The sequence below is a fragment of the Lynx rufus genome, unplaced genomic scaffold, assembly GCF_022079265.1.
Source record: "Lynx rufus isolate CCGP_SWC_20201006 ecotype Redwood Valley unplaced genomic scaffold, mLynRuf1.p SCAF_4, whole genome shotgun sequence".
NCBI lineage: Eukaryota > Metazoa > Chordata > Mammalia > Carnivora > Felidae > Lynx > Lynx rufus.
In genome coordinates, this window is record NW_025814856.1 from 55,095,910 (window position 1) to 55,121,098 (window position 25,189).

General features: G+C 54.2%; 1 protein-coding gene across 3 annotated transcripts in view; it reads right to left on the minus strand.

Annotated features, from left to right (window-relative positions):
* Nucleotides 1–25,189, minus strand: part of SLC6A6 (solute carrier family 6 member 6) — an 88,455-nt gene that overhangs the window by 11,193 nt on the left and 52,073 nt on the right. For all 3 annotated transcript variants that reach the window (XM_047095063.1, XM_047095061.1, XM_047095062.1), the window contains 6 exons: nucleotides 19,175–19,307; nucleotides 11,551–11,685; nucleotides 10,258–10,361; nucleotides 10,002–10,126; nucleotides 5,907–6,019; nucleotides 1,319–1,456 (listed from right to left, as the gene is read on the minus strand). In XM_047095063.1, coding sequence (XP_046951019.1) covers nucleotides 1,319–1,456; nucleotides 5,907–6,019; nucleotides 10,002–10,126; nucleotides 10,258–10,361; nucleotides 11,551–11,685; nucleotides 19,175–19,307 — 748 coding nt within the window. The remainder of the gene's footprint in view (nucleotides 1–1,318; nucleotides 1,457–5,906; nucleotides 6,020–10,001; nucleotides 10,127–10,257; nucleotides 10,362–11,550; nucleotides 11,686–19,174; nucleotides 19,308–25,189) is intronic.

Genomic DNA, 25,189 nt, shown 5'->3' on the forward strand with positions numbered 1-25,189 from the left:
AAAAAACCAGAGAAGGTTGACTTGTTATTTGGTATCCAATTCCCTTCATATATAAAGAGCTTTGACAGATCAGTAAGAAATAGAAAACCCAAGAGGAAAATGGGCACAGACTATGATGACTAGATACATGTGTAGAAAGATGCTCAACTTCATGTTTGACAGATTAGTTAACAAACACAGACACACAGGGGTGCCCAGGTGGCTCAGTCGGTGGAGCGCGCGACTCTTGATCTTGGGGTTTTGAGATCGAGCTCCGCGCTGGGTGCAGAGATTACTTAAGAAAATAAAATCTTAACACACACACAAATACACACAGGAAAATGAAAGCAAAAGATGTTTTCCTCAGTAAAAATGATGGGTTTCCGGAAGCAGGTGCTGAAAACTAACCGGGGCCAACAGAGGATACTTCAGTGAAATCCAACTGCTCAGTGTGGAGCTGTGATCTGCCTTTGGCGCATGCGTGTGTGTGCGTGTGTGTGTGCGTGTGTGTGTTTCTTAAAGACATTTCTAGAGAAACAGTCATTTGCATTTCCAGTAGGAAAAAGTGGTGATGTGAAACCTGAATGGAGTTTGGGAGCAAATGCAGTGATTTGCTGGAGAATGAGGGGTGGTAGGTGGGGAGGGGGGCATAAGACAGCAGGCCCCAGGCCTATGCCAGGCTTCCATGTTTATCTTAGCGCAAGAATCTTTCTTTTCTGCTGCCTCTTCTTAGACAACTGGCCCACCTCTGCCTTAGACACTGTGCTGTTCCTGCATCTTTTTTCCCTTCTGGATGGAGCCTCCTCAGGGCCCCCGCCCACCCTCTGAACAGTGCACACTCCCTGCCGACCACACAGGCCCAGCACCGCCCCGGTGGTATCTACCAGGAGGTCTGCATTTATCTTTTTGAAGGTCTCCATCTCCCCTCCGGGCCTGAGAAGGGCTGTGGCACAGTCGTGGGTGAAAAGAGCTGCCATTAAAGTGGATTTCGGCTGAAGCACCTCTCTCCCAGGCATCCTGGGACGAGGGAGAGACGGAGGGCAGGGGGTGGCCAAGGTGTTGCCATGGTAACAGGAGAGAGGGTTGGGAAGTCTGGGTCAACTGCTGGGTCCTGAGCTGTCTCCTGCTGCCCGAAATGTAGGCCAGGTCCCTTGGGCAGGGTGGGATCCCTGAACTGGGTGGGGCCAGGAGATAACCCATCTCGGTGCTATAGCCTAGCCACTGCCTCCACCAGTGGGAGGAGGGGCAGTACAGCCTTGGACTGGTCTTTGAAGCATGTGTAGGTCACCAAGAGCCCTGCAAGAGGAGGTCCCTCGGGCCAGGTGAGAAAGCCACCTACCTCCGTCACCATCGCCAGCCCCAGCAAGTAGCTGATGCTACATATGAAGGCGATGAAGATTTCCCGACGGAAACCCTTCCTTAGGAAGGATGGGTAAAGATCGACCAAGGACGTGATCTGTCCTTCGACTTCAACAAACTGCGGAGGAGAAGAGAGTGGTTGAGTCCCAGATGCCCAGCACCTCCCCTCTGCTCCGAGAGGAGACTCCTGGCACTCACGGAGTAGCCTGAGGGGTCAAGACCAAATGTGTGAACGTGGTCTCCTGAACTCTACCTGGGGAGCCCCGCCGGCCGGTCTAGCCACGGTGGGCCACACACAGTCCTCCAAATATCCCGCACGTCTGTGTCTTTGGTTCAGAATGCCTTTCCCTTGTCATTTAAGACTTCACTCAAGAATGACCACTTCTCTGAAGCTAATGCTGACCCTCACCTTCTCACACTTGCTGGCACATATGTATTGGCACAAACACCTCCCCCCATCTTGGTCTTGGTCCTTTCTGACACCAAGGGCAGTGCCCCCTCGTCTCTGGGCCTGGAGTGCCCAGGTGGGCTAGGCACATGTGGTTGCTCAGTGGACACATGAAGAATGAATGGGTAACTCAGGGCAAGTCTGGACCCCCATTTCCCCATCAGATTCACACAATGGCTTTAGCTCTGTGGGGAACGTGGATCCACAAGGATATCCTGCACACCTAAGCGCCCACGTGTGTGAGCCACATGCTAACTGTGACCCCAGGAACCCGTCCCTGGGCTCCCAAAGGTAAGGAAACCCATTGAAGAGGCCCTTCCTTGGGCAATGTGCTAGGATGATTCTCAATCTTTCTAAATCTTTCTAACATATAACTTGGAGACGGAGCCAGATCATTACATGGAGAGCTGCCTCTGTTAAAATGCAGCAGGAAACTCTGTCCTGTGGACGCTTATTGTCATGGATGTAACCAGTGCCCGATGGACGGGTTCCACCCTTCTGCGGCTACTGGTCTGGGCAAAGACTCCTCCTCTACCTCTATCTTTGGGGCAGAAGCATCCAGAGCACAATCTAGAAATGAAGCTTCAGGACCAAAGGGCACACAGAAGCAGTTTACATTTGGGTGACTACTGCCGAAATGCTTTGCCAGCCAACATACCCTCCAAGGCCGGTCTGCCTGATTCCTTTAAAAGTCGAAAAGCTAAAGCCTTGACCCTTCTGTTCTTTCATCCGAGAGAGGCATTTGGGAAGGATGTTTCCCCAGCATTCCTACAAGAGAGGTCCCACCACTTATTCCTTTGGGATGCATCACAGGAGGATCAAGGGATACAACCCGGGAGCGAATCCCTTTCATGGCTGAGAGGGGCTGGAGAACTGATCCTTTGTTGCCAGGAATTCAGGGAAAAGAGGAGCGAGAGGCTCTTGAAAGGGCACCAAAGAGGAGGGGCTGATGTTTTGACCTCGGACTGATGTGTCAGCCACAGAGTTTTCAACCTAAATTACCACTGAATTACGGCAAACCTGCGGCCCAAACATTAAGCTTCAAAAGGAGTTAAAGACAAAGGTTCTTTCCTTTTTGAGATGGGGAAATTAAAGGCAGGAAGGTCCGGTGTCACTGTGGGGCAGGGTCAACACCAGCACACGCCCCTCATTTCCAAGCTCCCTTCCATTTCTGGAGAACGCCAGCCCCAGCCCTCAGCCCTGCTCCACCGGCCTCTTCAGACCTCCTTCACTTAACAGCTATGTGACCCTGATTTCTCCAAATGTCCGTCTGTCTCCCCTGTAAAATGGGAAGGTCTTGCCTGCTCGGCAGGGAGGCAGACAAAGATGTGAAATCACAAGAGTAAGCTGGTAATTGGGTGATTGCTGCAAACCCATGTCAGGGGATGAGTGAGCTCCAGGGAGATGGGGGCCAGCTCTCTCCTCCACCGGTGCTGCTTCTTATCTCGTGCAAGCATCTGCCTCCACGTGCATGCCACCCCCACCCCATCTCACCAAGAAATACGCAGTGGTCCCTAAGTCAAAGAGCACTCCCTGCAGATGCCAGGCATCCTGGGGGGGAGGCAGGCGGGGGGCATTTCCTTGATGGGCACACTCCATCAGTGAGAGGCCTCTGCCTGAGGTTGGCTATGGATCTCTGCACTTCCATGAGAGGAAGCTATTTGGGGGGAACTCCAAGATAAGGCCAGGAGGGATGAACTAGCAGGTCAGGGAATGGGTAGCCCCAGAACCAAGCCCATTCCTGAAACCAGCTGTGCGTGGCCTCGGCCGATCCCTTGTTCTTGCTCAGCCTCAGTTTTCTTGGCTCTACAGGGCAACAGTTGTACCCAGCTGTAGAGACGCTACAGATTCAAGAGTTTACATATATATATAAAAACAGGACAGGGAAAGGGCCCCGGAATGGGGAGTTGTATTTAATGGGGACAGAGCTTCGTTTTAGGAAGACACAAAGGTTCCGGGGGCGGGTGGCGGCAATGGTCGCACAACAACGTGAATGTACTTCATACCGCTGAACTGCATGCTTAAAAATGGTTCAGATGGTCCATTTCATGGACCATATTGCCACACACATACATAAAAAGCCCGACATGAAGACTTGCCCACAGAAACACCTCGCAGGACAGCGCTCTGACTATATCACGGTGCTGGTGGGGCGTGAGGCGGTCACCAGCATCTGCAAAACCTTCCCCCTCACCATCTGCGAGCTCACATTTAGCAAATAGATGCAAAGGAGGGATTCCAACCTAGGCCATCAGACCCCTGAGACATTATGTCCTAGCTTCCTGGGTTCAAATCCTACTCAGGCCCTTCGTGGGATATCAATTAGGCAGGTCATTTGAAGGGCTCTGAGCCCTGAGTTCCAGGTTCTGAGTGGAAAGGGTGCCAGCTCCCTCTGAGGCTGGCTTGGAGAGCTCACCAAGATTCCCTGAGCCTGTTGGCCGCCATGAGGCCTGGCTCAGAGGTGTGCCTCGCCAGCCAGGCCCCACCTGCCTCCCAGAGAGAAAACTTAATATAAACCACCTCCTCTCCCTCAGGAAGCAGCTTCCTTGGCCCAAGAGGCCCATTTTGGGCCCATGGAGACGTCACGCTTTGTCATTTATTAACCACTCTCTGTTTTTGTTTTTTGCTTTCACTTAGAGCTTTGGAAGAAGTTATAAAAGCCATTTGCTTGGGGCCTCCGAAGGCCAAACTCATTAACGAGAGATGATTAATGGACTCCTCTTGCTGTTTATACAGCTCAAGCCCACCAACAACTACACAAGTATTTTGTTTTCAGTCTCCCAAATGTTTCCACTCTGTCTTCTCTGCTAATCCTGGTCCCCTTCCTGCCAAATCCTTCACTCTGTTCTTGACCTTGCTGGCAGACTGCCTCCTCTCCTCTGCCTGACCTTCTAAGACGTACCTCCTATCTGGTTCTGAGTCCACAGGGACTCACCCTGGGCAGCAACTTTGAGGCTGCTGCCCATGGGGTGGGTGGTGAAGCCCTCTCCTGAACTGGCAGCAGGCCTCTGGACCAAAGGTTTCCCATGAGGCAGCCAGATACCCAGACCACACAGAAGGCTGCAAAGTGCCTGCCTTTCAGCGATGGACCTCAGATGATGGCCCCAGGGTGGTGGCACCGTGTGCAGGACTCTGTCTGGTCTGGGCATACCACCAGCCCACCCTGCGCATCCTAACTCTCCACTCCTGGATCACGCCTGCCCTCTCAACTGTCATCTTGAGACAACTCCAAGGAAAATACACATATCTCCAAGGGAACTCTGTTTTCCAAGCACCACGTGCTGCTCTGTATCAGGCACTGTGCCTGGTACTTCATACAAGGCAATGTGGGTATAATCACACCCATTTACGAGATGAGAAAACGGAGTCTCAGCGAGGGGAGGGAATGTGCCCAATGTCATACAGCATGGGGGCTTGGAACTGTTACTCCGAAGCCAGTCTCAGCCCCTGGTTGGCTCTCACTGACACACCCCATGGAGGTCTGAGCCCTGGAGGGGCGGGACACAGGGGTTCAGAAGTGCAGGAAAATAGTGTTGGTATAGATGGAGCCGTGCCTTGGGAGGGCAGAAGCTGGGCTGGCCAGAGGACAGGGTGGGCTTGAGCGAGGCTCCCCAGCGCTGGAGGATCATGGTTTCACTCCGTGGGACGCTACTCACATGCGCCAGGAATCACAGAACACCATGTGTGGTTTGGGCTTCTCTGGCTGCACTTAGGACAATCAGTGACAGCTTGGGCAGGCACTGTCGCCCCTTCCCTGAACTGCCTGCCATGTCCTGGGCCCCCGTGTGGACCCTCCACGGAACACATCATCATCACCACTTGGCCTTGACCTTCTATTTCCCGTCTTTAGTTTCATTTTAACCACACGCCTCAGGTATCCATTTCCCCTTGCTGGGGCCAAAGACCCGAGCTTTGGGGCAGACGTCCTCCTCCTGTTGCCCTGAGGCCTTTTCTATCCCTGGGGTCTTGGAGGAACCCTTGCTGGCTGAAGCTGGTGCAAGTCTGAGGTGAGGGCGGGAGGGAGTGACGGTGTCACACACGGCACGATGAAGGGCACCTTCCCAGAACCACACTCCCCCGGGCACTCCCTCTGTACGGCGTCCCCTCGATCTGGACATACCTGGCTATCCAGTCCAAGCAAGAGAAGCATAATAAAAAAGAGAATGGACCAAAACGTGGGCAGCGGCATCATTGTCACAGCTTTTGGGTAGGCAATGAAGGCCAGGCCAGGACCTAAAGGGAAGAGAAAATGGGGAGGGGCAGAGGGGGAGGCACATCAGTGACCCGGCCAACCCAGGGCACTGGAGCTCACACAAAGACACTCGGGACTGAGGCAGTGTCCCAAACCCCAAATGCAGGGAGGAGCCAGGTCTGAATCTGTGCCTGGGGGAAGAGCCCAGGCCTGCCTCCCTTTCGGATGGGGTGCACTGGGGCTCAGGTGGGGCCCCGTTTTAGCATCTGTCTCCTATGCAGCAGTACAAGTGGCCTCACACACCAGAATCCGGCAGACCTGGCCATTTGGGGGCGGGAGATGGGACCGAGCCTGGGACCCAGTCTGCCGGCTTGGAAAAGGAGGGCTCCCCAAACCAGAGTAACCAGGCCAACGTTTGCTGGAAGGAAGCAAAGGGGGAAAGATCTGGTTATCGGACTACCGAAGGCCCCGTTGGCAAAGAAAATGTTTCTACTTCTGAGTTAATGACTAAAACATTGTGAAAGAATACAGAACCATGCCCTGCAGGGCAAACCTCGCTTCAGGGGTGCGTCTGTGCACCCCACTGAGCAATGTCAGAGGCAAGGCCCAAAGCTAAAGGGAGGTGTGCGCGGGGCAAGACCCCAGGCTCCGGAGACCCGAGACTTCCATTCAGGTCTCACTCCACCTTCTCTTTATGTCACCACGCACCCCTGCAGGGACCTGCTTCCCCACCTGAGAAGGGAGGGGCAGGATCCAGGAAATGACTCCCAAGGAGACTTCTCGTGCTCAGATTCTCAGATGCTGAGCCCACTTCCCTAGAAAAGGGCTTCTGGTTTCTGAGGAGGGGACTCGGACAGAATCTGGAGGCCCGGTGTGGGAGACGGGAGCCCCGCCAGCTCAGGGGGCATCTTTCTGCCTGGAAACATTCCAGAGACATAGAGAAATGTCTCCTCCTGTCTCCGGCGCGTCTGGGGGGAGAAGCCAGGGGTTAAGAACTGAGCCAGTGATTAAGACCTGTGGTTCTAAGAGGCGGCAGGAAGCAGCAAAAGAAAGGAGGCCTGAAAGGGCCCGGGCTGAAAAAATAAAGTAAGATCCACAACTTAAAAAATAATAATAAAAATTAAATAAATAAATAAATAAATAAGGTCAAGAAATGTGAAAACAAAAAGGGCTAGAGGCCAGGATATTTAGAGCAGATATCAGAAACCAAATGACTAGCTTAAGAATGAAAAACAAAACAAAACAAAACAAAACACAACAACAACAACAACAACAAAAAAACACCAAAAAAAAAAAAAAAAAAACCCAACCCAAAAAACCTTTAAAATAATTTGGAGCCAGAAACCGCACAGTGGGGCGTTAACCACAAATGTGGCAGGCAAGGGCGAGTCCTTCTACTGTCCAGAGTCTACTCGGGTATCCTCAGGCGGCGATGGTAGCAAATCCCACAAGAAGTGGTAGAAGGGGCGGTCCTACCAAAACCCCAAAGTCCAAGCTGCAACGGAAGCCCCATGTGCACCTCGCTGGGGCCCCCCTGGTCCCCCTACACGTCAGCTCTGGCCCGACTGGTAAGCGTCACTGCGTGTGGATTCAAGTCCAGCCGACTGCGAGACAGATGTAAAATGGGGCCCCCCAACCCCCACCCGCCACCCGCCGCCCACCTCCCGCCGCCCGCTGGGGCCTGGGGGAGGTTCTCAACACGCTCGTTTCTGTATTTCAGTTTTGCCTTTCTCAAGCCAGCCTCTGGGAGAGGGTCTGAGCATCTTTCTCTAAAAGCGCACGGGGAACTATAGAGAGAGAAGTCCATGTGAAGTCACGCAGCCGCTCCGAGCACCAATGCATGCCCCTCCGCGAGCAGAGAACGCGCCGCTGCACGTGCCGTGTATACTCCGTTCGGCCAAATAATTATCTTGTTCAAATGCACTTCGCTCAATATGGTGCTTGTTAAAAGCTTATTAGAGAAATAATCACCCTTGAGGTATCTGTCAGCTGTTCAGACATCACCGTGGGGAATAAACAACAAGGTCTTTGAAGTGGACAGGAGGAAGAAAACAACTTAGGGTGATGATATATACACATATAAAAGTACCTAGTTGTCCACAGAGATCTATTTTAGATATCGAGATATACATATATATACACATATATATATATACATATATATGTATGTGTATATATATATATATATATATATCCCACCACCAATTCACTCCATGCTCCTGGCAATCACAACTGCTTTGCAAGCCCTCAACTGAAAAAAGCCGCTGCAAAGAAGCTGCAAATGGTCTCCCCCTCATCACTGGACCTGCCAAACTCCCAAGTGGATGTGGATCTTTCTGGAATTAACTTTCTGTGTCCTCAGTCCCTGGCCTGCTTCTTGGGGCCCTTGGGGAAGGAAAAATATGTCTGATGGCCTGACCTGGGACTGGGGGCCAGCGGGGAGATGCGTGGGCTTGCCACACTTGTCCTGCGACACTGCGGGGCGGGCGGTGGGGAGGGGGCAGAGAATATCTTTGCCAAGCAAGGATGAAAGCAGGGCCCACGGGCTCTGAGGTCAGAGAAAGTCAGAGGAGCTCAGATGCGTTCTCACACAGGGAAGACCAGAATTATCACATGTGTCCAGGGTGAGTGGGAAGGCAGGAGGCAGAGGACGTCCTCGTGGCAGAGGGGCCTGTCCAGGAGGTGGCGGGCGCCCTGTCCAAGAGACCCCAACTCGGATCCTGATCAGCCCGAGCAAGGCCCTTGCTCTCAAGCCACTGGTCTCCTCATCTGCAGAACAGACGTCTAAATGCACAATGCTGAGGTAACCCCTGACCCCCAACGGTAGGGTTCTGTGGCTGAGAAGCCAGGACGCCACCCTGTTTCCAACAAGGGCCAGGGCAATGCCATGGCAAGGGCTCTAGCTATGCCTGACTCTGGTCTGTGGTGGTCCCTGGAGTTAGGACACTAGGCTGTCCTCTGGACCTGAGAGGGGCCTCAGCCCAGGACCCTCGCCTCTCTCCATGTGGGCCCAGAGAGTTCGTGAGAAATCGAGAGGTCGGGTGCAGCAGAGGACATGTACAAAGTTACCAAACCTTCCAGGCAGCTGATGAGCACCCACCCAGTGAATGGGCAGGACAGGAGGGAGGTAGAGAAGCCACAAAGATAGCCCTTGGGGAACTCGGGAGCCTGCGGTTCCTGTTCCCATATCCAAGCCACTGCAGTTCTATGGCTGCAGTTCCAGGACTTAGCACTTCCAGCAGCAAGTCCTAGAATACTGTGGTTCTGAGGCTCTAGGATTCTAGCAACTGAAGGCTTTGTCATTTTCAGGTTCCAGAACCACCTTCCTGGAGCTCCAGGATCCCAGCCTAGGATCCCAGGCTTTGCAGAGTTCACGATTCTAAGACTTTCCTCTACTTCCGGAAGGAGCACCCCACCAACAGGGCCCCACGCCTCCAGGGGGTGACACTGGCCTCACAAACTACCCCCAAACTGGGTCTGTCACGGTCCCAGCGGGCGACCACCATGCCCACCGTCTCTCTCCCACCCCACTGCCTACGGTGGTGGCTGACACAGGGCAGACTCCATAAATCAATAGCATCGGTGGAATGAATGAATGGGTTTGCTAGAGGGAGCGCGCTGGGAGCAAAGTGCAAAATACAGAAACCAAAGCTGAGAAGGTGGTGATGGAATGCCGACTGGTGGCTGGCTTGGGCCTGAGTTAGGAAAGTGGTTTCTATTGCTGAAACCAGGAGTTTGCTGGGGAAGGAGAGGGAGGGAAGACCACACAAGAGTAGCTAAGTATTCCCCCAACTTAACCAACCCCCATGTTTCTGCTAGCCCCTTGGGCCAAATTGCAAAGTGCTTAAAATTTAGCTTTTGTACTCTTTGATACGTGGGGGACATCTTGGTGGGGGGGGTCCGTTTCGGAAACCAGGCTCGTCCCCCCCCCAAAGCCCCCTGGGGTCTGGCTTCATGCCTGCAGTACTTGGCTTACACACTAGGTGGCAGTGCCCACCACCACTGCCACCAATACCACCATACCTGACTCAGCCACATCAGCAATGTCCACCCCTTGCTCTTGTGCCATGAAGCCCAGGATGGAAAAAATTGCGAAGCCAGACACAAAACTGGTACCACTGTTCAGGCATCCCAGCAGCATACAGTCCCTAAGTTACACATATGTCAGGGAGCAAGTTAATTCACAACACAAGGAAGCCACGCTCCCTACTTCTTCTCTTTTTTTTCTTTAAACATCATCATTTCTAAGGTTTACCAGGCCCGCTGGCGCGACACTTGCCTGTACGAGTTGTACTTGTACTTGTTGTAGCTCCCCAGAGAGGTCATGGCCCCCAGGCAGATGGCGTAGGAGAAGAATATTTGGGTCCCGGCATCAATCCATACCTACGGGGGTTGGGGTGGGAGTGGTAAGGAGAGAGAGAAGGGGCCGTTAGGACCAGCTTCCTGGAGGGGGCAGTGCGGGCCCTGGGCACCTCAAAATGTGCAGAGCATTTGTGCTGGAATCCAAGGCGTCTTTGAAGGCAATACTGAGCTGCAAGGAAGCCCAGAAGTCAAAGAAACCCCCAGTCACTGAGCGTCAGGATTAGGAGATGGACTTTTGAAGCAGACAGATCTGAATTCCAACTATGAAATGATTGTGGGCAATAGGGACTCCCGCCTGGAGCCTCAGTTTTCACATCTGTACCATGGGCTCCACTGCCCTGACGCACAGCACTATCATGCCTATTTTCGGAAAATAGATTCAGCCCAGTGCAGGCACAGGGTAAGACCGTGAAGTCAAGGCTGCTATCGTTGCCGTAACTGCTATTGTCCGGGGACCCCCGAGTTGGAACGGGGAGGATTCCCGAACGGATTATGCAGGCAAAGCTGCTCTCCAGAATTTTCCTTGAGCAGCTCCCGATGGCCACAAAACTGCCTTCCCAGCTGTCCTCTGATGTTGGCCAAGCCCCCTCTCACCTAGGAGAGGGCGAGAGGGCAGTGGGGAGGAGACCCAGAGCAGCACAGGACCTTGAAGGCAACTTGAAGGTTGAGGATCCCGGGGACAAAAGGTCCTCAAATGGGCCAGTAAAACATTGTAGGGTGTTCTCCAACCTCCCGCGGTCACATGGCTGACTGCCAGGAGCCAGACGTTCAGTATCTGCCCCCTGACCTTCCAAGAGCTCATCGCCAACTCTGAATTCCGACCTCGGCCAAGGAAGCCAGAAGCGGCACTCCTGAGCCGACTCTCCCATCCCCATGAGGCAGCCCTCTCGGCCACTGCGGGCAGAGGCCAGGGGCGAGGAGGAGGCTGGCTCCTGAGACCAGCCCCCCTTACCTGGCACAGGGCCCGAAGAAGACTATAACTGGCTGGCCTCAGGAGGCCTCGACATGAAAAGATACGCCCACAGCGGGAAGGGCCCATGTGCACGGTGAACAAACTGCCACGGCCCAGCGGAAAAGTACCGGAGCCGGACGGCCCGACCAGATGCATGTGCCCAAGAACCGCGGAAACTGGGCCGCCAGCTTCGCTTCCCCCGCACCCTGCCCTGCCTGGCCCCGGGTGGGAGGGAGGACAGGCTGCCTCCCGGTGTACCTGTGGGTCCTCCAGGCGGCTGATGTCGGGGTACAGATAAAACTTGATGCCTGCGCCTGCACCGGGCAGTGTCAGTCCACGGACCAGCAGCACCAGGAGCATGGCGAAGGGGAAGGTGGCCGTGAAGTAGACAACCTGTGAGGGACGAGAGGGATTCAGGGGGGCCCGTGGCCTCACCTGCTGCTGTCACATTCCAGCATTCCCTCCGGAGCCGAGGGTCTGGAGCTGAGCCTGCCGCTTCACTTGCTGTGTGACCTTACACATATCGTTTAACCTCTCGGGGCCTCAGTTGCCTCACCTGTAACCTGGGTATCACACAAGTACTCACCTCACAGATTTACTGAGATTCAATGAAAGCAATCCTATGAATATTTACTGAACATCTAGGCCCTGGAAATAGAGCGGTGGACAAGGCAGAAAACAAATCCCTGCCCTCACGAACAGACACTCTTGTGAGTAAAGAAGGAAAATGGAAAGTAAGAGTGTCAACTATCAACTGTATGTGTAAAAGGCTGACCCCAGTGGTCGGCATGTGACACTCAGTACGTGTTAGCTAACATTACAACTGTTAGTACGACTCTTGTGGTTCGGGATCGGTTAAGTGTGGGTTCAAATCCCAGCTCTGTCCCCTCTCTTGCTGGGTGGCCTTGGCCATGATGCTTAACCTTTCTGGGACTGTTCCCTCATGTGTAAATGGAGACAAAAGTAATAAAAGACCTTTGTCAAAAGCTGAGGTGAGTGCCTGGCACTTTGGTGCTCGAGAAATGGGGCCTGTTGTTGACTCTGATTTTGTAGGAAGGACACGAGAACTTCTAGGAGGAGATGAAGTCTCTAAAGCCCCTTGGCCAGGAGATGGGGAAGAGCCTCCACTCCCTTGGGACCGTGGGAGGCCCACGGCCTTCCCTGGATCACACAGCACATCCCAGGCAACCTAAGGCCAATTGGAGGTGGGGACCAGAGACGACCGAGGCTGTGCCGTGCCATTGCCGAGGGCCTGCCCTCCATATCCTCCCCTGTCCTGAGAACACTGGTCTTCAAACACCCTGCGGCCTCAGTCCTCTTAGATGGATTTCCCAATCTTTTCCTTCAACCCGAGAAGTTTCCAGGCAGGGTTTATGCCTGAGAGGGGCTCAGAGGTGCACGGTTCTGAACAGACAGCGAACTCCTGGTACTTCCAGCAGGACACTGGCTGAATGAGGACTCCCCAGGCCCGAGGCCACTTCGTGCTCACCACACCCCCCCCTAAACTGGTGTGCTGGCCACCGTGCTGACAGAGGAGGAACCGAGGCTCAACAGGGCTTGAAGACTTGCCCAGGTCATCTAAAGAGCACAGGACCTGCACCCAGAGCCCGTGGAGATTAACCACCTCGCTCTGAGCAAAGGCATGAGGTATTTCACTTTGCCGATGGAGCACATACAGAAAGGTCATTTTGACCACCTGAAATGCTAAGACTAGGTCGCAGAGCCCCTGACTCCCTCGGGACCTCAGAAAGGAGCGACTATGTAGCCAATGCACCCATTTTACAGGTGAGGAAACAGACACCCAGAGAGTAGGATGAATGTGTCTGTGGTGCTGGGGGCGGGGGCCAGAAGTGCCCAGGTGGGTAACAGGCGCCAATGGAGGGTGACAGACCCTGAACCCCACCGATCTGGCACAGGAACCCTCACTGGAGCACAGTTCTTGGATAGCCAACATCCCTTTGAGTAGAAATAACTAGAAAGGGCCTCTGGAAAAGGGCAAGAAAAAAGCTCTCAGGACCCACCTGGCTTGGCTGCCCTCAGCCAGTACTGCCAACCAGCATTTATTGAACGCTTACTGTAAGCCTGGTACTATTCCAAGTGCAGTAACTTCTATACTTAGTTGGTCCTGCCCTACCCTAGCCCCTTGAGGTAGGTTTCAGTCCTATCTTCGTCTTTTTTTTTTTTTATGTTTATTTTATTTTTGAGAGAGAGAGAGAGAGAGAGAGACAGAGTGTGAGCAGGGGAGGGGCACAGAGAGAGAGAGGGGGAGACACACAATCCGAAGCAGGCTCCAGGCTCTGAGCTGTCAGGACAGAGTCCAACGCAGGGTTCCAACCCGTGAGCTGTGAGATCATGACCTGAGCCGAAGTTGGGATGCTCCACCAGCTGAGCCACCCAGGCGCCCCGTGTTCATCTTGAAGGTGAGGAACTGAAGCCTTTGATCAGAGCAAGGTGGTTAATCTCCACGGGCCCTGGGTGCAGGTCCTGTGCTCTGTAGATGACCTGGGCAAGTCCACTGCTTGCCCACACAGGTCACACAGCACTTAAGAGGCAGAGCAATAAAAAGCCCTTCTGTGGGGCGCCTGGGTGGCTCAGTCGGTTAAGTGTCCCACTCTTCTGTTTTCGGCTCAGGTCACCATCTCACAGTTGTGAGATCGAGCCCTGAGTCGGGCATCATGCTGAGCATGGAGTCTGCTTAAGATTCTTTCTTTCTCTCTCTCTCTCTCCCTCTCCCTCTGCCCCTCCCCTGCTCGCACTTGCCCCCTCTCTCTCTCTCTCTCAAAAAAAAAAAAAAAAAAAAAAGTCCTTCCAAGTCTGGCAGTTTATTCAATCCTTCCAACGACCCGAGGAAGGCTGGACTCCCCAAGGGCACAGGTTGAACTTCAAGCTCAGTGACTGGCTTGCTGTCAGACCTTGAGCAAGCTACTGTCCCTCTCTGGGCTTCATTTCCCCACAAGCTGAAGCCCGCCGAAGTGGGAGGCTCAGGCCAGATGGCTCTGAAGTTCCCTCCAGCCCTGCCGCCCCAAGGGGAAGGGTAGAGTGGTGTGGGTCACCCAGGCTGGGGTTTGCGTCCCACCTCCGCCACCTCCCAGCTGGGTGGTTTGGCCTCTGCTTCCATCTGTATGGGGAGGATTAAGGGAGCTGACCTCACCTGCCACCCTCAGGGAACCTCGGCAGTGATCCTGGTGACCCCAGGTGAAGGGCGGGCCCTACACCTGTCTCTGCAGCTCCTTCCCGGGATGCCTTTGCTCCATCAGGGCCTCAGTTTTCCCAGCAGAGAACCCTTCCAATTTCCCAAGGACCAGAAGGCAGATGCAGAGGGCGGAGGCAGGCCAGGAAGCCACAGAAGGGGTGAAAGAAAGAAACCCAGCATGGCCCCCTCCAGGCCGCTCCTCCCTTCCTGCAGACAGGCCCCCAACCAGTTCCCAACTCTGGGCCCTGCTGTGGGCCACACCCTGGGCCTGGTGAACAACAGCTGCTGACAGCACGCTGTCCCCAGAGGGCGGCCACTTCAAAGCCAGCTGGGCCCCACCAGGCTGGGCAACCAGGCTCTGGCCAGAGGGCTTTGTGTCAGGGACACAGGAAACCACCCAGGGATGGGGGTGGCTTCCCTTGTTTTCACATATTACATTTGTTTAACAAGCACTTAAGTAGCACTTACTGTGTGCCAGGCACTCTACTAAGCTTTATGTGTGTTACTCATTTAATCCTAAAGGGGACGGTACATGTATCACCTGCATTTTCTAGATGAGAAGACTGGCTCAGAGAGGTTGATGTCAGGTGCCTGGGGTCACAGAACTGGTAGGTGGCAGAGGTGGGACTTGATCTAGGCCAGCTGACCTCAGAGTCCCGTGTCTTTTGTGTGCGTGCGTGTTATCCCTGTCCCTCCCCCAGTCCAGACCAGGACAGCCCCACCTGATCACAGCCCCACCTAGTCACCCCACTTCATCTGCCTTTTTGGAAAGCCACCCTTGTTTTGCAGAACTCGCTGCTCTGAGGACAAGCCCCTGAGACCCATTCTCTCAACTTTTCCGTGACTCCCCCGGGATCCTCACGGGAGAGGCTGGTGCCAGCCGCCGCCAGTGGGCCTCTAGTGGTGGCCCAGCAGGCCTTGCCACGGGACGTGGTATTTTTCCACTCTTGCTGGCAAGCTCATGGTTCCTCTGAGCCCTTGATCCAAAAGCCCTGTGGCCCAACTGCCCTGGAAACTTGAGAGGACAACTCTTCCTCACTCCCCTAGGGACGGTGGAGAGAAGGTGGTCTGCAAGGCAGGAGGGAGACAGGTTAGTCTCCCACTGCCCTGAACTTCCCTTGGGGGGAAAGGCCTGGGGAGCTGGGGTCCCTCAGCCCAGAGATGGAGGTCCGAGAGGTGGGGCCATGAGTCTGTGCCCAGCACCTAGGCAGGCCCTGAAGGCTTTCACAGCACCCCTGTGTGTGTGAGGGCAGCATCACGAACTCATTTCACATAGGCGGAAGGACGTGCCCAAAGTCACGCAGCCTGTGGGACCGAAACTGAGATCCCAAACCACATCTGACCCTGACTGCCACCCCTTTGTTTCTAAGAGCCAGACGGAAGAGCTGGCGATGGAAGGGTGCGGCCTCAGACCATGTCTGTGCTCCTGTCTGCCCGCGAATGTGTTCCCCTTTGGGTCCATGGTGCCGTACTTCCTGTGTGAGGGTCTAGACTTGCGTCACCTTCTTGGACCTGAGGCTCTGTGAGCAGGGACGTGCCTGCCTCATGCCCCACTGCACCATCAGGCTAGCACAGGTTAGGGCAGGCAGCAGATGATGGTTAGGGGGTGGAAGAATGCAGGGCGCCGAGCTTGGCAGCTGGGCTGTCTGGGTTCAAATCCCAGCTTGTTCCAGACACCTCAGAACATTAGGATGGTTAAATGAGCTAATAAACAGCACTGAGAACAGTGCCTGGTGATGTGTGTTACACAGCATTTGCTGCCATTATCACGGTTTGTTGAAAGAATTAAGCCCCAGCATACCTGGGCCACGGCTCAGATCCTTGGAATGCCGACAATTTACAAAAAAGGGAACTGAGGCTCAGAGAGGCAAAGTGACTTGAACTTGGGTCTTGAGCTGCCCAGGCCCTCCCTCCGTCCACCCCCTCCCTAATGGTCCAGTGTCAGCCACTGAAGCAAGGCCATGCCAGGATGAGGCCTGCCCTGCTGCCCATGGGCCCAGCCCCCACAGCGGCCATGAACCTGGTCTGTGGCCAGGGCTGAAAGCCATGGCTGGCGGCCGGCGGCGGGCGGGCAGGCAGGCAGGCTGTAGAGCTCAAGGAAGTCCACAGAGCCTTACTGTGTTTGTCTTGGCTTCTTTGGGCTGGCCCAGGCCCTGCTATTGTTCTGGGAGCCATGCCTGCCCCTCAGGGGCCTGGAGCTGTGTGAGGAGGAGGTTGTCTCCAGGGGTGGGGAAGGGTAGGGGACCTCTGTCAAGTCACGTCTTCAACTGGCCACAGTTGCAGCCTGGTACCCTCCGCTTTTCGCTTTGATTCTACTGTCTTGCCCGCTGTTCCTGCGAAACATCAGCTTCCTCCATCAGACTGGGGGCTCCCCATAGGTCTGGATCAGATATACCTCAGGGCCTTTGCACTGGCTGTTCTCTCTCTTTAGAATTTTTTTTCCTCCAGATATCCACATGGCTTACCTCTCCCTGCCTTCAGACCTGTGCCCCAAAGTCACCTTCTTGGTGAGCCTGCCTGGCCACCCTATTTAAAAGTATACCCCAACACTTCCTATTCCCCTTCACCACACTGTCCTTTAACCACCATACTCTAGTCACCACCTGACTCCTATATATTTCACACATTCACTTTGTCACAACCAGCAAATGTGTCAGCTCCTGGAGCACAGAGATGTCTGTCTGTCTTGCTGACCCCTGCATGTCCCCCGGCCCCATTCCTACAATAGGACCTGACGAATAGTAGAGGCACAAAATGGACAGATGCATAAGGAAACGATCATGTCTCCAGCATTGCTCAAGAACACTGCTCCATAGAAACTTCCTGAGAAAAACTCATCTCCATGTGGGGAAACGGAGGCCCAGTGAAAACAGGATTGGTATTTACTGTACCATCTGAGACAAGCATCGTGCTGGCTACGTAACACTTCTTGTTTGAACCCTCGCTTCCACCCGTTCTGTAGATGAGGAAACTGGGGCTTCAAGGTGAGGCAGTACCTTTGAACAAGCCGCCTAACCTCTCCCAGCTTAGTTCCCTCACGTTTGAAGAAAGGCGGTGAGGAAGCAGCTTGCACACAAGACGGAGGAGGAGGTGGGGTGTCACGGGTAAACGCGCTCCCTGAGGCATTGTGTGGATTGCTCGAGGGGCCCTCTTCCTGCCTGTCCCGGTGGGGCAATGCTGGCCAGGGGTGCTGCGTGTGGACATTTCTGAAGCCTGGCCTGCTTCCTTTCTGGACGGGGTTTTAGGACTTCAGGATGGCTCCGAGCACAGAAACAGGCAGAGGGTGTGTGGGGCTGGGCAGGCCCCCATTCCAGAATCCTTCCCATTCTGCCTCTGCCATCCTGGGCGCCCGGATCTTGCCCTGAAGGAGATGCTGGGATCCATTCAGATCCATGATTTCACTTCAGGGGCTCTTCATCCAGAGACAACAGGGTCTTTCATTTAAATTCCGGTGCAGCAAAGGCCCCTTCTCCAAACAACTTAACCATCCACTGCCCACTGCTGTACCTCGAATGCCACCTTAACATACTCGCTTGACCTTTGGGGGCTTTTAGACCTTAAAGAGATTTTCCCCCATCGAGATGCAACTGATAGGAGGGAAATGATAGATGGGGGACATGTAAAGGCAGATGAGCCAACACCTTCACTATGGCCTAGAGCCTGGCCGAGGCACGGGCTCACACCTCTGATCATGACAGAGCCCTCTGCACTGACCTGAGATGGCAATGACCATGATGCCGGCCAGTGTCTTGGTTAATCAGGTAATGGTTTAGCTCTAACTTTAACAGGTAACATTTTAATCATAGGCTGACATTTTCATGATGGCCAATACACCAGCCCATACCTAAAACCTCAATTATAAGCTAACATTTTAATGATCAACTACTACCTCTGTTAATAGCTAACAGTCTAGTCATCGTGTAACATATTAAATCAGCGGCGAATATTTCAGTGATGGCTAACATTCTGGTTAACAACTAACATCTTGGTTATGAGCACATGACTTAATCTTATCAGCGAAAGCTTTCCTTAATAACTAACAACTCAGTTTCCGGCTGAAATGTCACTGGTAAGATGATTCAGTGCATCGGACTTAGCAGCAAAACTCCCGGTCAGTGCTTCTCAAACCCTCAGTGAGCATTTGGATTATCCGGGGATGCTGTTCAAATGTGGGTTCTGATTCTGCAGGTGTGGGGGAGGCCCATGGGTCTGCATTGCCAGCGAGTTTGCGGGAGATGCTGCCCGTCAGGGCGCATTTTGCAGAGACAGGGTCCGTGCTGTTAGGGACTGGCTGAGAACCGACAATCAAGCTGTCAGCTCACCTTGCTTGCAGCTAACTTCACAGTTACAAAGCCAACGTCGGATATCTGCTAACAGCTACGCTTGGCCGTGGGAGCCAGTGATTATGGGAGCTTGTACAGGCGCCACAGAGCCCACTGCCTGATTTTCAGGAATTGTGTTAGCTCGTTGTGAAGCCCTTGGTAACTTGAAGTCAGACATGGTGGAAGTATTTCCACCACGAAGTGGGCAAATACCACAAAGCAGGGCCTGATTTTCTTTTAGGGGACTGCTCTGTCGCGCACACCAGCACTTTAGTCTGGGCTCTGCGTCCAAGCGGGAGGGCCTGGGAGGGGGGTAGGTGGAAGATTCTCTGGGCTGAGGCAGGGGAGAGACAGAAACACCACTCACTTTTCCCGTGGACTTGACGCCCTTCCAGATGCAGAAGAAACAGACCAGCCAGACGAGGAGAAGGCAGAGAGCAAGGTCCCACTTCAAGGAGCCGGGGTCGTCGATTCCAGAGGACAAGCTCAGCACATTGCGCCTTCGAGCAAACAAAGCCGCAAGTTAGTCGGGCCGGCCCTGGGGCAGCGAGAGCTGAGGCTGAGGCGCCAACAGTCTGGGGTTGAAACCCCGACTCAGGCGCCATGTTTCCACAAGGCCTCTCGCCTCTCCAAGCCCTGGAATCGCCATGGGTCTTTGAAGCAGCTCCCACCCAGGCCACAGGGCTGTGGAGAAGTCAACAAGGAGATAGATTCGGACTCTTACGTCAGGTGAACCTGGGTTCAACCCAGTCTGGCCTCAGGAAAGTTAAGTAAACCTCCAAGCCTCAGTTTCCTCATCTGTAAAATGGGTACTAATTCCTGTGGATCAATTCTTAGTAGACCCTGCTTCAGTGCCCACCGAGGGCCAAACACTGGGTTCAAACTTGGCTCTACAGTGTAATCACTGGGCTGGTTACCCAAACTCCTGGACCTGAGTCTCCTCATTTGTGAAATGGGGATGACTACCCTCCCCCAACACTCTGTCCCATCCCTCTTATTCTATTCACCCCTGTTCCTTATCCAGATCTCCACTAAAATGTAAGCCTCACAAGGCTTCTACATGCAGCTGCACAGCACTTTATAGAGATTGGTGTTAAAAGAAAACCCACACGGGGCGCCTGGGTGGCTCAGTCGGTTGAGCGGCCAACTTCGGCTCAGGTCACGATCTCGTGGTCCGTGGGTTCGAGCCCCGCGTCGGGCTCTGGGCTGATGGCTCAGAGCCTGGAGCCTGTTTCCGATTCTGTGTCTCCCTCTCTCTGACCCTCCCCCATTCATGCTCTGTCTCTCTCTGTCTCAAAAATAAATAAACGTTAAAAAAATAATAATAAAAAAAATAAAAGAAAACCCACACAAAGTACTAACTACAGGGTCCGGGTGCAACCAGCACTGGGTAAACCTGTTTCTGTCCTGGCCTTGAGACGCCCAGAGTAGGTCCTGGTACCTAAGCGATGCTGGTCTCCTCCCAACCCCCAGCAGGGTTGTGAAGGTCTTGGGGGTAGGGGGGTGGGGACAGGTAGACGGTCTGAAGGCTAATCAGCTCAGAGCACCCACCCTCCTTGCCCGGCATCACACAGCAGAGGCTGGGTCCTTGGGAGTCCAAGAGACTTACTGACCTGTGGAAGATGCATAGAAACACCTACTCACAGACACATCTCTGCGGGGCAGATGCCATCTGAAGTCAGGGTGGGGCAGCACGGGGTGCTGATGGCCAGAAGCCACACATCGTAATGCCAAGAAACTGTCCCCATTGTCCCGGAGCCCTGATACCGCAGCAGTGACCAAGGGCAGGCACACCGAGCCCAGGGACGTCAGCCCTGCCTGCCACTCCACCAGGGTCCTTGTCCGCTGAATCCCCGGGCTGCTGACCATGGGAGCCAGGGAGCTCGTGCTCCCCTGGGAAAAATCTGGTTCGCTCCTGTTCTAACCAAAGTTCGCTCCTGGTTTCAAGGCCACACTCAAGCAAGAGAGGCAGAGAGGGAGTGTGACTTTGTGCCCTAGGCTCTCTTCTGTAAAACGCAGGTAACAGTTCCTGCCCCCATGCTGCTGCTTGGCAAAGCATTCCAGACAATTCCCTAGCTCTCAGCCAGCCTGTGGGAAGTTCCCTGTGGTCAGGGCTCTGGGTCTCAGAATGCCTACTGGGCCAGATGTGTCATTGCTTTTCCTTCTTTTTTCCAGAGTCAACATGAGGACCTTGAATAAATCCAAGATGCCCCTCTCAATTGGCATTCGACCGAGGCCTTTCTTTGGGTCACTGCCATGGTCCCAGCACCTACAAGAGCATGTGGCACATAGTACAGCCTCGATAAATACCTGTTGAGTGAACGAACCAGGGACTCAGCTGAGGCAGCTGGCAAGTTCACATGGCACTCTGGACCAATCCATGCAGTATTACCATTAACGCACCTTAAAAGGGGGCAGCTTTCCTACCCTTTTCTTGATGAGAACCCTGACATCAAATGGCCTCCCCTCTGTCACCCACAGTGGTGTGCTCATACCATCCACAAGGCCTTTTCAATTCATCTCATCTGATCCAAGGACTAAGGTCACTGGCCCCATTTTACAGATGGGGAACACCAAGGCACGGAAGACCCAATTGCCCACAGACACACAGCCAGCAGGCGACAGTGTTACCACCCTGTACTCAAGCCTGTCTGACTCCAAAAGCCCGCACTCTGTGGACTCCCCCATGCTGCTCCTCTGGCAAACAGAGAATAGAGCCTAAACTTTAAAAAGAATCTGTCCAGTCCCTGCTATGGGCCAGGGTCACCTGAAGCCTCAGGCCAGGGGGCATCCCCGTGAGGCAGGCCGTCCGCCAGACGCATCCCGGCTGGGGCCCTGCCAAGCACGTGGATCTGGCGGCTGCAGCTGCCTGAGAATAAAAAGCCCTTCCCGCAGGCTCCAGAGCTCAGCGCCTTCAATGAAGGCCCGGGGCATGCTGGGCAGCGGCCCAAGGCTTCCTTGTGAATGGGCAGCGTCACAGGGAGAGTGCTTTTCCACCTCCACACCTTTGCACACCCTCTGCATTGCCAGCCACGTGGCCCTCGGGCTTCCAGAGAAGCCTTCCCTGCTGCCCCACAGACCACCAGAGTCCCTGTCGGTCTTGCGGCTTCTATATGTGGCTGCACCGAGTGTCACCCACGGGTGAAAAGTCTGTCTTGCCTACCAGGCTCCAAACATCCCAAGGACAAGGATCTCACAGGCAGGTACACAGTAGGTGCTCAGCTAATGCTGAGGAGGTGCCCGGCCTTTGCTGCTCTCCTAAGGGCAAGCCGACCGAGGAGCTTGAAACCCCAGAGCTCAGAATCTGACCACACCACGGCCAGCCGGTTCACGGACGCCCTTTCGACCTTCTCCCCCTCCTGTGCCGGGTAAACCCCTGGTGCCCGTGACAGACGGGAGGCTTGCTCTGGGCAGCTAGCTGCGCAGCTACGGAAGCCACAACAAACAAGGAAACTGAGTCTCCGCTGCTGGCAGCGAATTCCCTAAGGGAGCTGGCGACACCTGCAGCGACACTGTTAAAGGCACGTGCTCTTGGATCCGGCAATACTCCATTCCTAAGACTCTCTCCTGTAATTACTCTTGCACGTGTGGCCACCGACGGGGTCCACCCCAAGCTATTCATCGCAGCAGCGTCTGCAGGGCCGACGCCTGGACGCCACCCAAATGGCCCTCAACGGGGGCTCCGCAGGGGCAGGGAAGACACACAGTGGGATGCGCCACGGCCCCTAAGACAATGGGAAAGCTCCCTGGATGCAGATAAGGAACATAAAACAAGTGAACAAAGCAAGGTGGACAGCACTGTGGCATGCTCCCTATTGTGTTCAAAAGGGAAGGGGGTGGATGTACATTTGTGCTTGACTACGCACAGACTATTTCTGGTAGGACACACAAGACGCGGTTGCAGTCGCTGCCTGTGGGGAGGGGGACCTGGCGGTGGGGACACGGGGGAGGGGCGCTCACTTGGCACTGAATACCATTTTTTCTGTTTGGCTGTTTTCAGTCTGAATGTTTTTCTCGGTGAATGTTTGATGTTGTCAGAAGAAGGATTCCATGTTTTTAATAGCACCTTTATAAAAATTATTTAAAATTCTTGAAAATGTTTGTAATGGGCCACGCAGACGTTCTAGGAATGGAATGAGCGTGTCTCATCAGTCAGGGATTGTCAAAACAGAGCCCAATGTGGGCCCAGGGCCAAAGTGACCAACATCCTTTCCAAAGATATCTTTGGGTAGCCGTGGAGGCCAGAGAGTGTGTGCGTCCATTCGAACCCCTCTTTGAAGGGACCCAAGTGTGAAGGACCCTCCCCAAGCCCCCCCCCCCCCCCACCGTGGGACTCCTGTGGCCTCAGCCACAAAGCAACAGATAGGGATCTGTTGGGCCTTCCCCCTGTGCTGCATGGGAGGGCTCAGGAAACTGTAGAGTGCTGTACCCCAGAGGCACGGCTGTGGTGCACTGCCCCTCGACGGTGCCTGCTAACCACCCCAGGAGACTGCACGTTACCCCAAATCTAGCCATGTCCCCAGCACTGCCACCACTCCTGTCTGGGCCCCCACTGCTCCCCAGAGCTACTTCAGCAGGCTTCCCACTTGCCTTCCTGCCTCCACTGTCACCCTGCCCCCAAGTCTGTTCTCATCAAGAAAGAATGTGTCCATACCCAAGTCAGGTCACACCCCTCCTCTGTTCCATATCCTCCCTTGGCTCCTACCTACCTGGCTAACGAGGCCCTCCCAAGCTGCCCCCATCTCTTTTGTGCCTCCCTGAATAAGGTGACCAAATACTCTTATCGTTCAGACCTATTAATAATGACAGTGGGACCACAGGTGTAAATGGGACGTGTCCGGGACAAGCTTATGTATGGTAGTCCCATCTCGAACCTCAGTACGGCCCCTTCAGCCACTATGTTCTCTGAATAGATTGAGCACATTCCTGCCTCAGGACCTTTGAACTGGTTGTTTTCCCAGCCACGTGTTACAAGACATGCCAACGCCCTCCCTGCTTCAGGTTTCTGTTCAAATGTTACTTCACTGGGGCAGCCTCTCCTGTCCATCGTATGAAAATAGCATCCCTGGTCACTCTCCTTCTCCCGCCCCGGCTTTATTTTTCATCATGGATCATCACTTTTATACTACAATCATATTTGTGTTATCTGTGTAATGTCTGGCTGTCTTACTGCAATGACACGTCCATGGAGGCAGGGCCTGTGTCTGATCACTGCTGGACCCAGAGCAGTGCCTGGCACATAGTGGGTGTCCAACAGACATTAACTGAGTAAATTAATCGTACCCATTTGGTTGATGGGGAAACTGAGGCTCAGAGAGGTTCAGGAATTCACCTGAAATTACCCAGCTAAAAATCAACCCTGGGCCTGGTTCCCTTTTTCTGATGCTGCCCTGGGGACCAGCCCCCTGTGTACCAGGTCCTACGCTGCCCTTCGCGAGGGCCCCCAGCATCCCAGGCTTCCCTGCATCTCTCATACAGAGGGAGGAGGCCCAGAGGTGAGCTGCATTCTTGTCCAAGAATAGTAATGATTCATTCCAGGGTGGGATCCAAAAAAGAATCGCCTGGACGTCTGTTTTGAGTCGGCCGCCCCGCTGCCGTCCAGCCGGCACTCAGAGATGTAAATACGTCCTCCGAGTGGGCCAAATCGTTTCCTTTTGACTGCCGGCCAGCCATTTATTGGCCATGGCTCTTCCCTGGAGACTGGCGGAGGCAACAATTATAAAAGAGCCCGTCCTCCCCGAGCATGGGGCCACACAAGGCTCTCTCCACCGCCTCCTCCTTCCGACAGCTGCAGGGGAAGATTGGCTGAGCACGGCTTGTTTGCAAATATGACTCATTTCTTTGATTCTAATAAAGCCTAATGATACGTGCTGAGCTCCCGGGGGGCTCGGGAGGAACCAGGGAGGAAGGCATGGCTCCGGCCTGATGGAGGGCATTAGGCCAGATCTGGCCCCGCCTGGCTTCCAGGGCTGGGGTGAAGCAGGACCCTTGGGACAGACAGAAGAGGACCCCAGAGCAGAGACACGCAGGACAAGGTTAAGCGGGGGCAGAAGCTCTGTTTTCCATCACAGAGCAACTCAGAGTCCAATTATAATTCACAGCCAGTGTGAAATGAATGTCCCAGGGGCCCAGGTGGCTGTCACAGGGGTCTGCAAGGGCACATCTCACCAGCTCCTGCCGACAGTGGTGCTTTGGCGTTGCAGACAGGGTGGGCGTGGGGGGTCCAGGCCAAGAGAAGACCCCACGCAACCTGAGAGTGGGTCATGCAAACACATACGGCACAATTTTACCTGTGACCATGGGCTTGCGGCTGGTGGGGACACAGACACTGCAGGTGGCGTCTGGTGGCAGAGGTGAGGTCTGGGAGCTCTGCTGCCTGTCT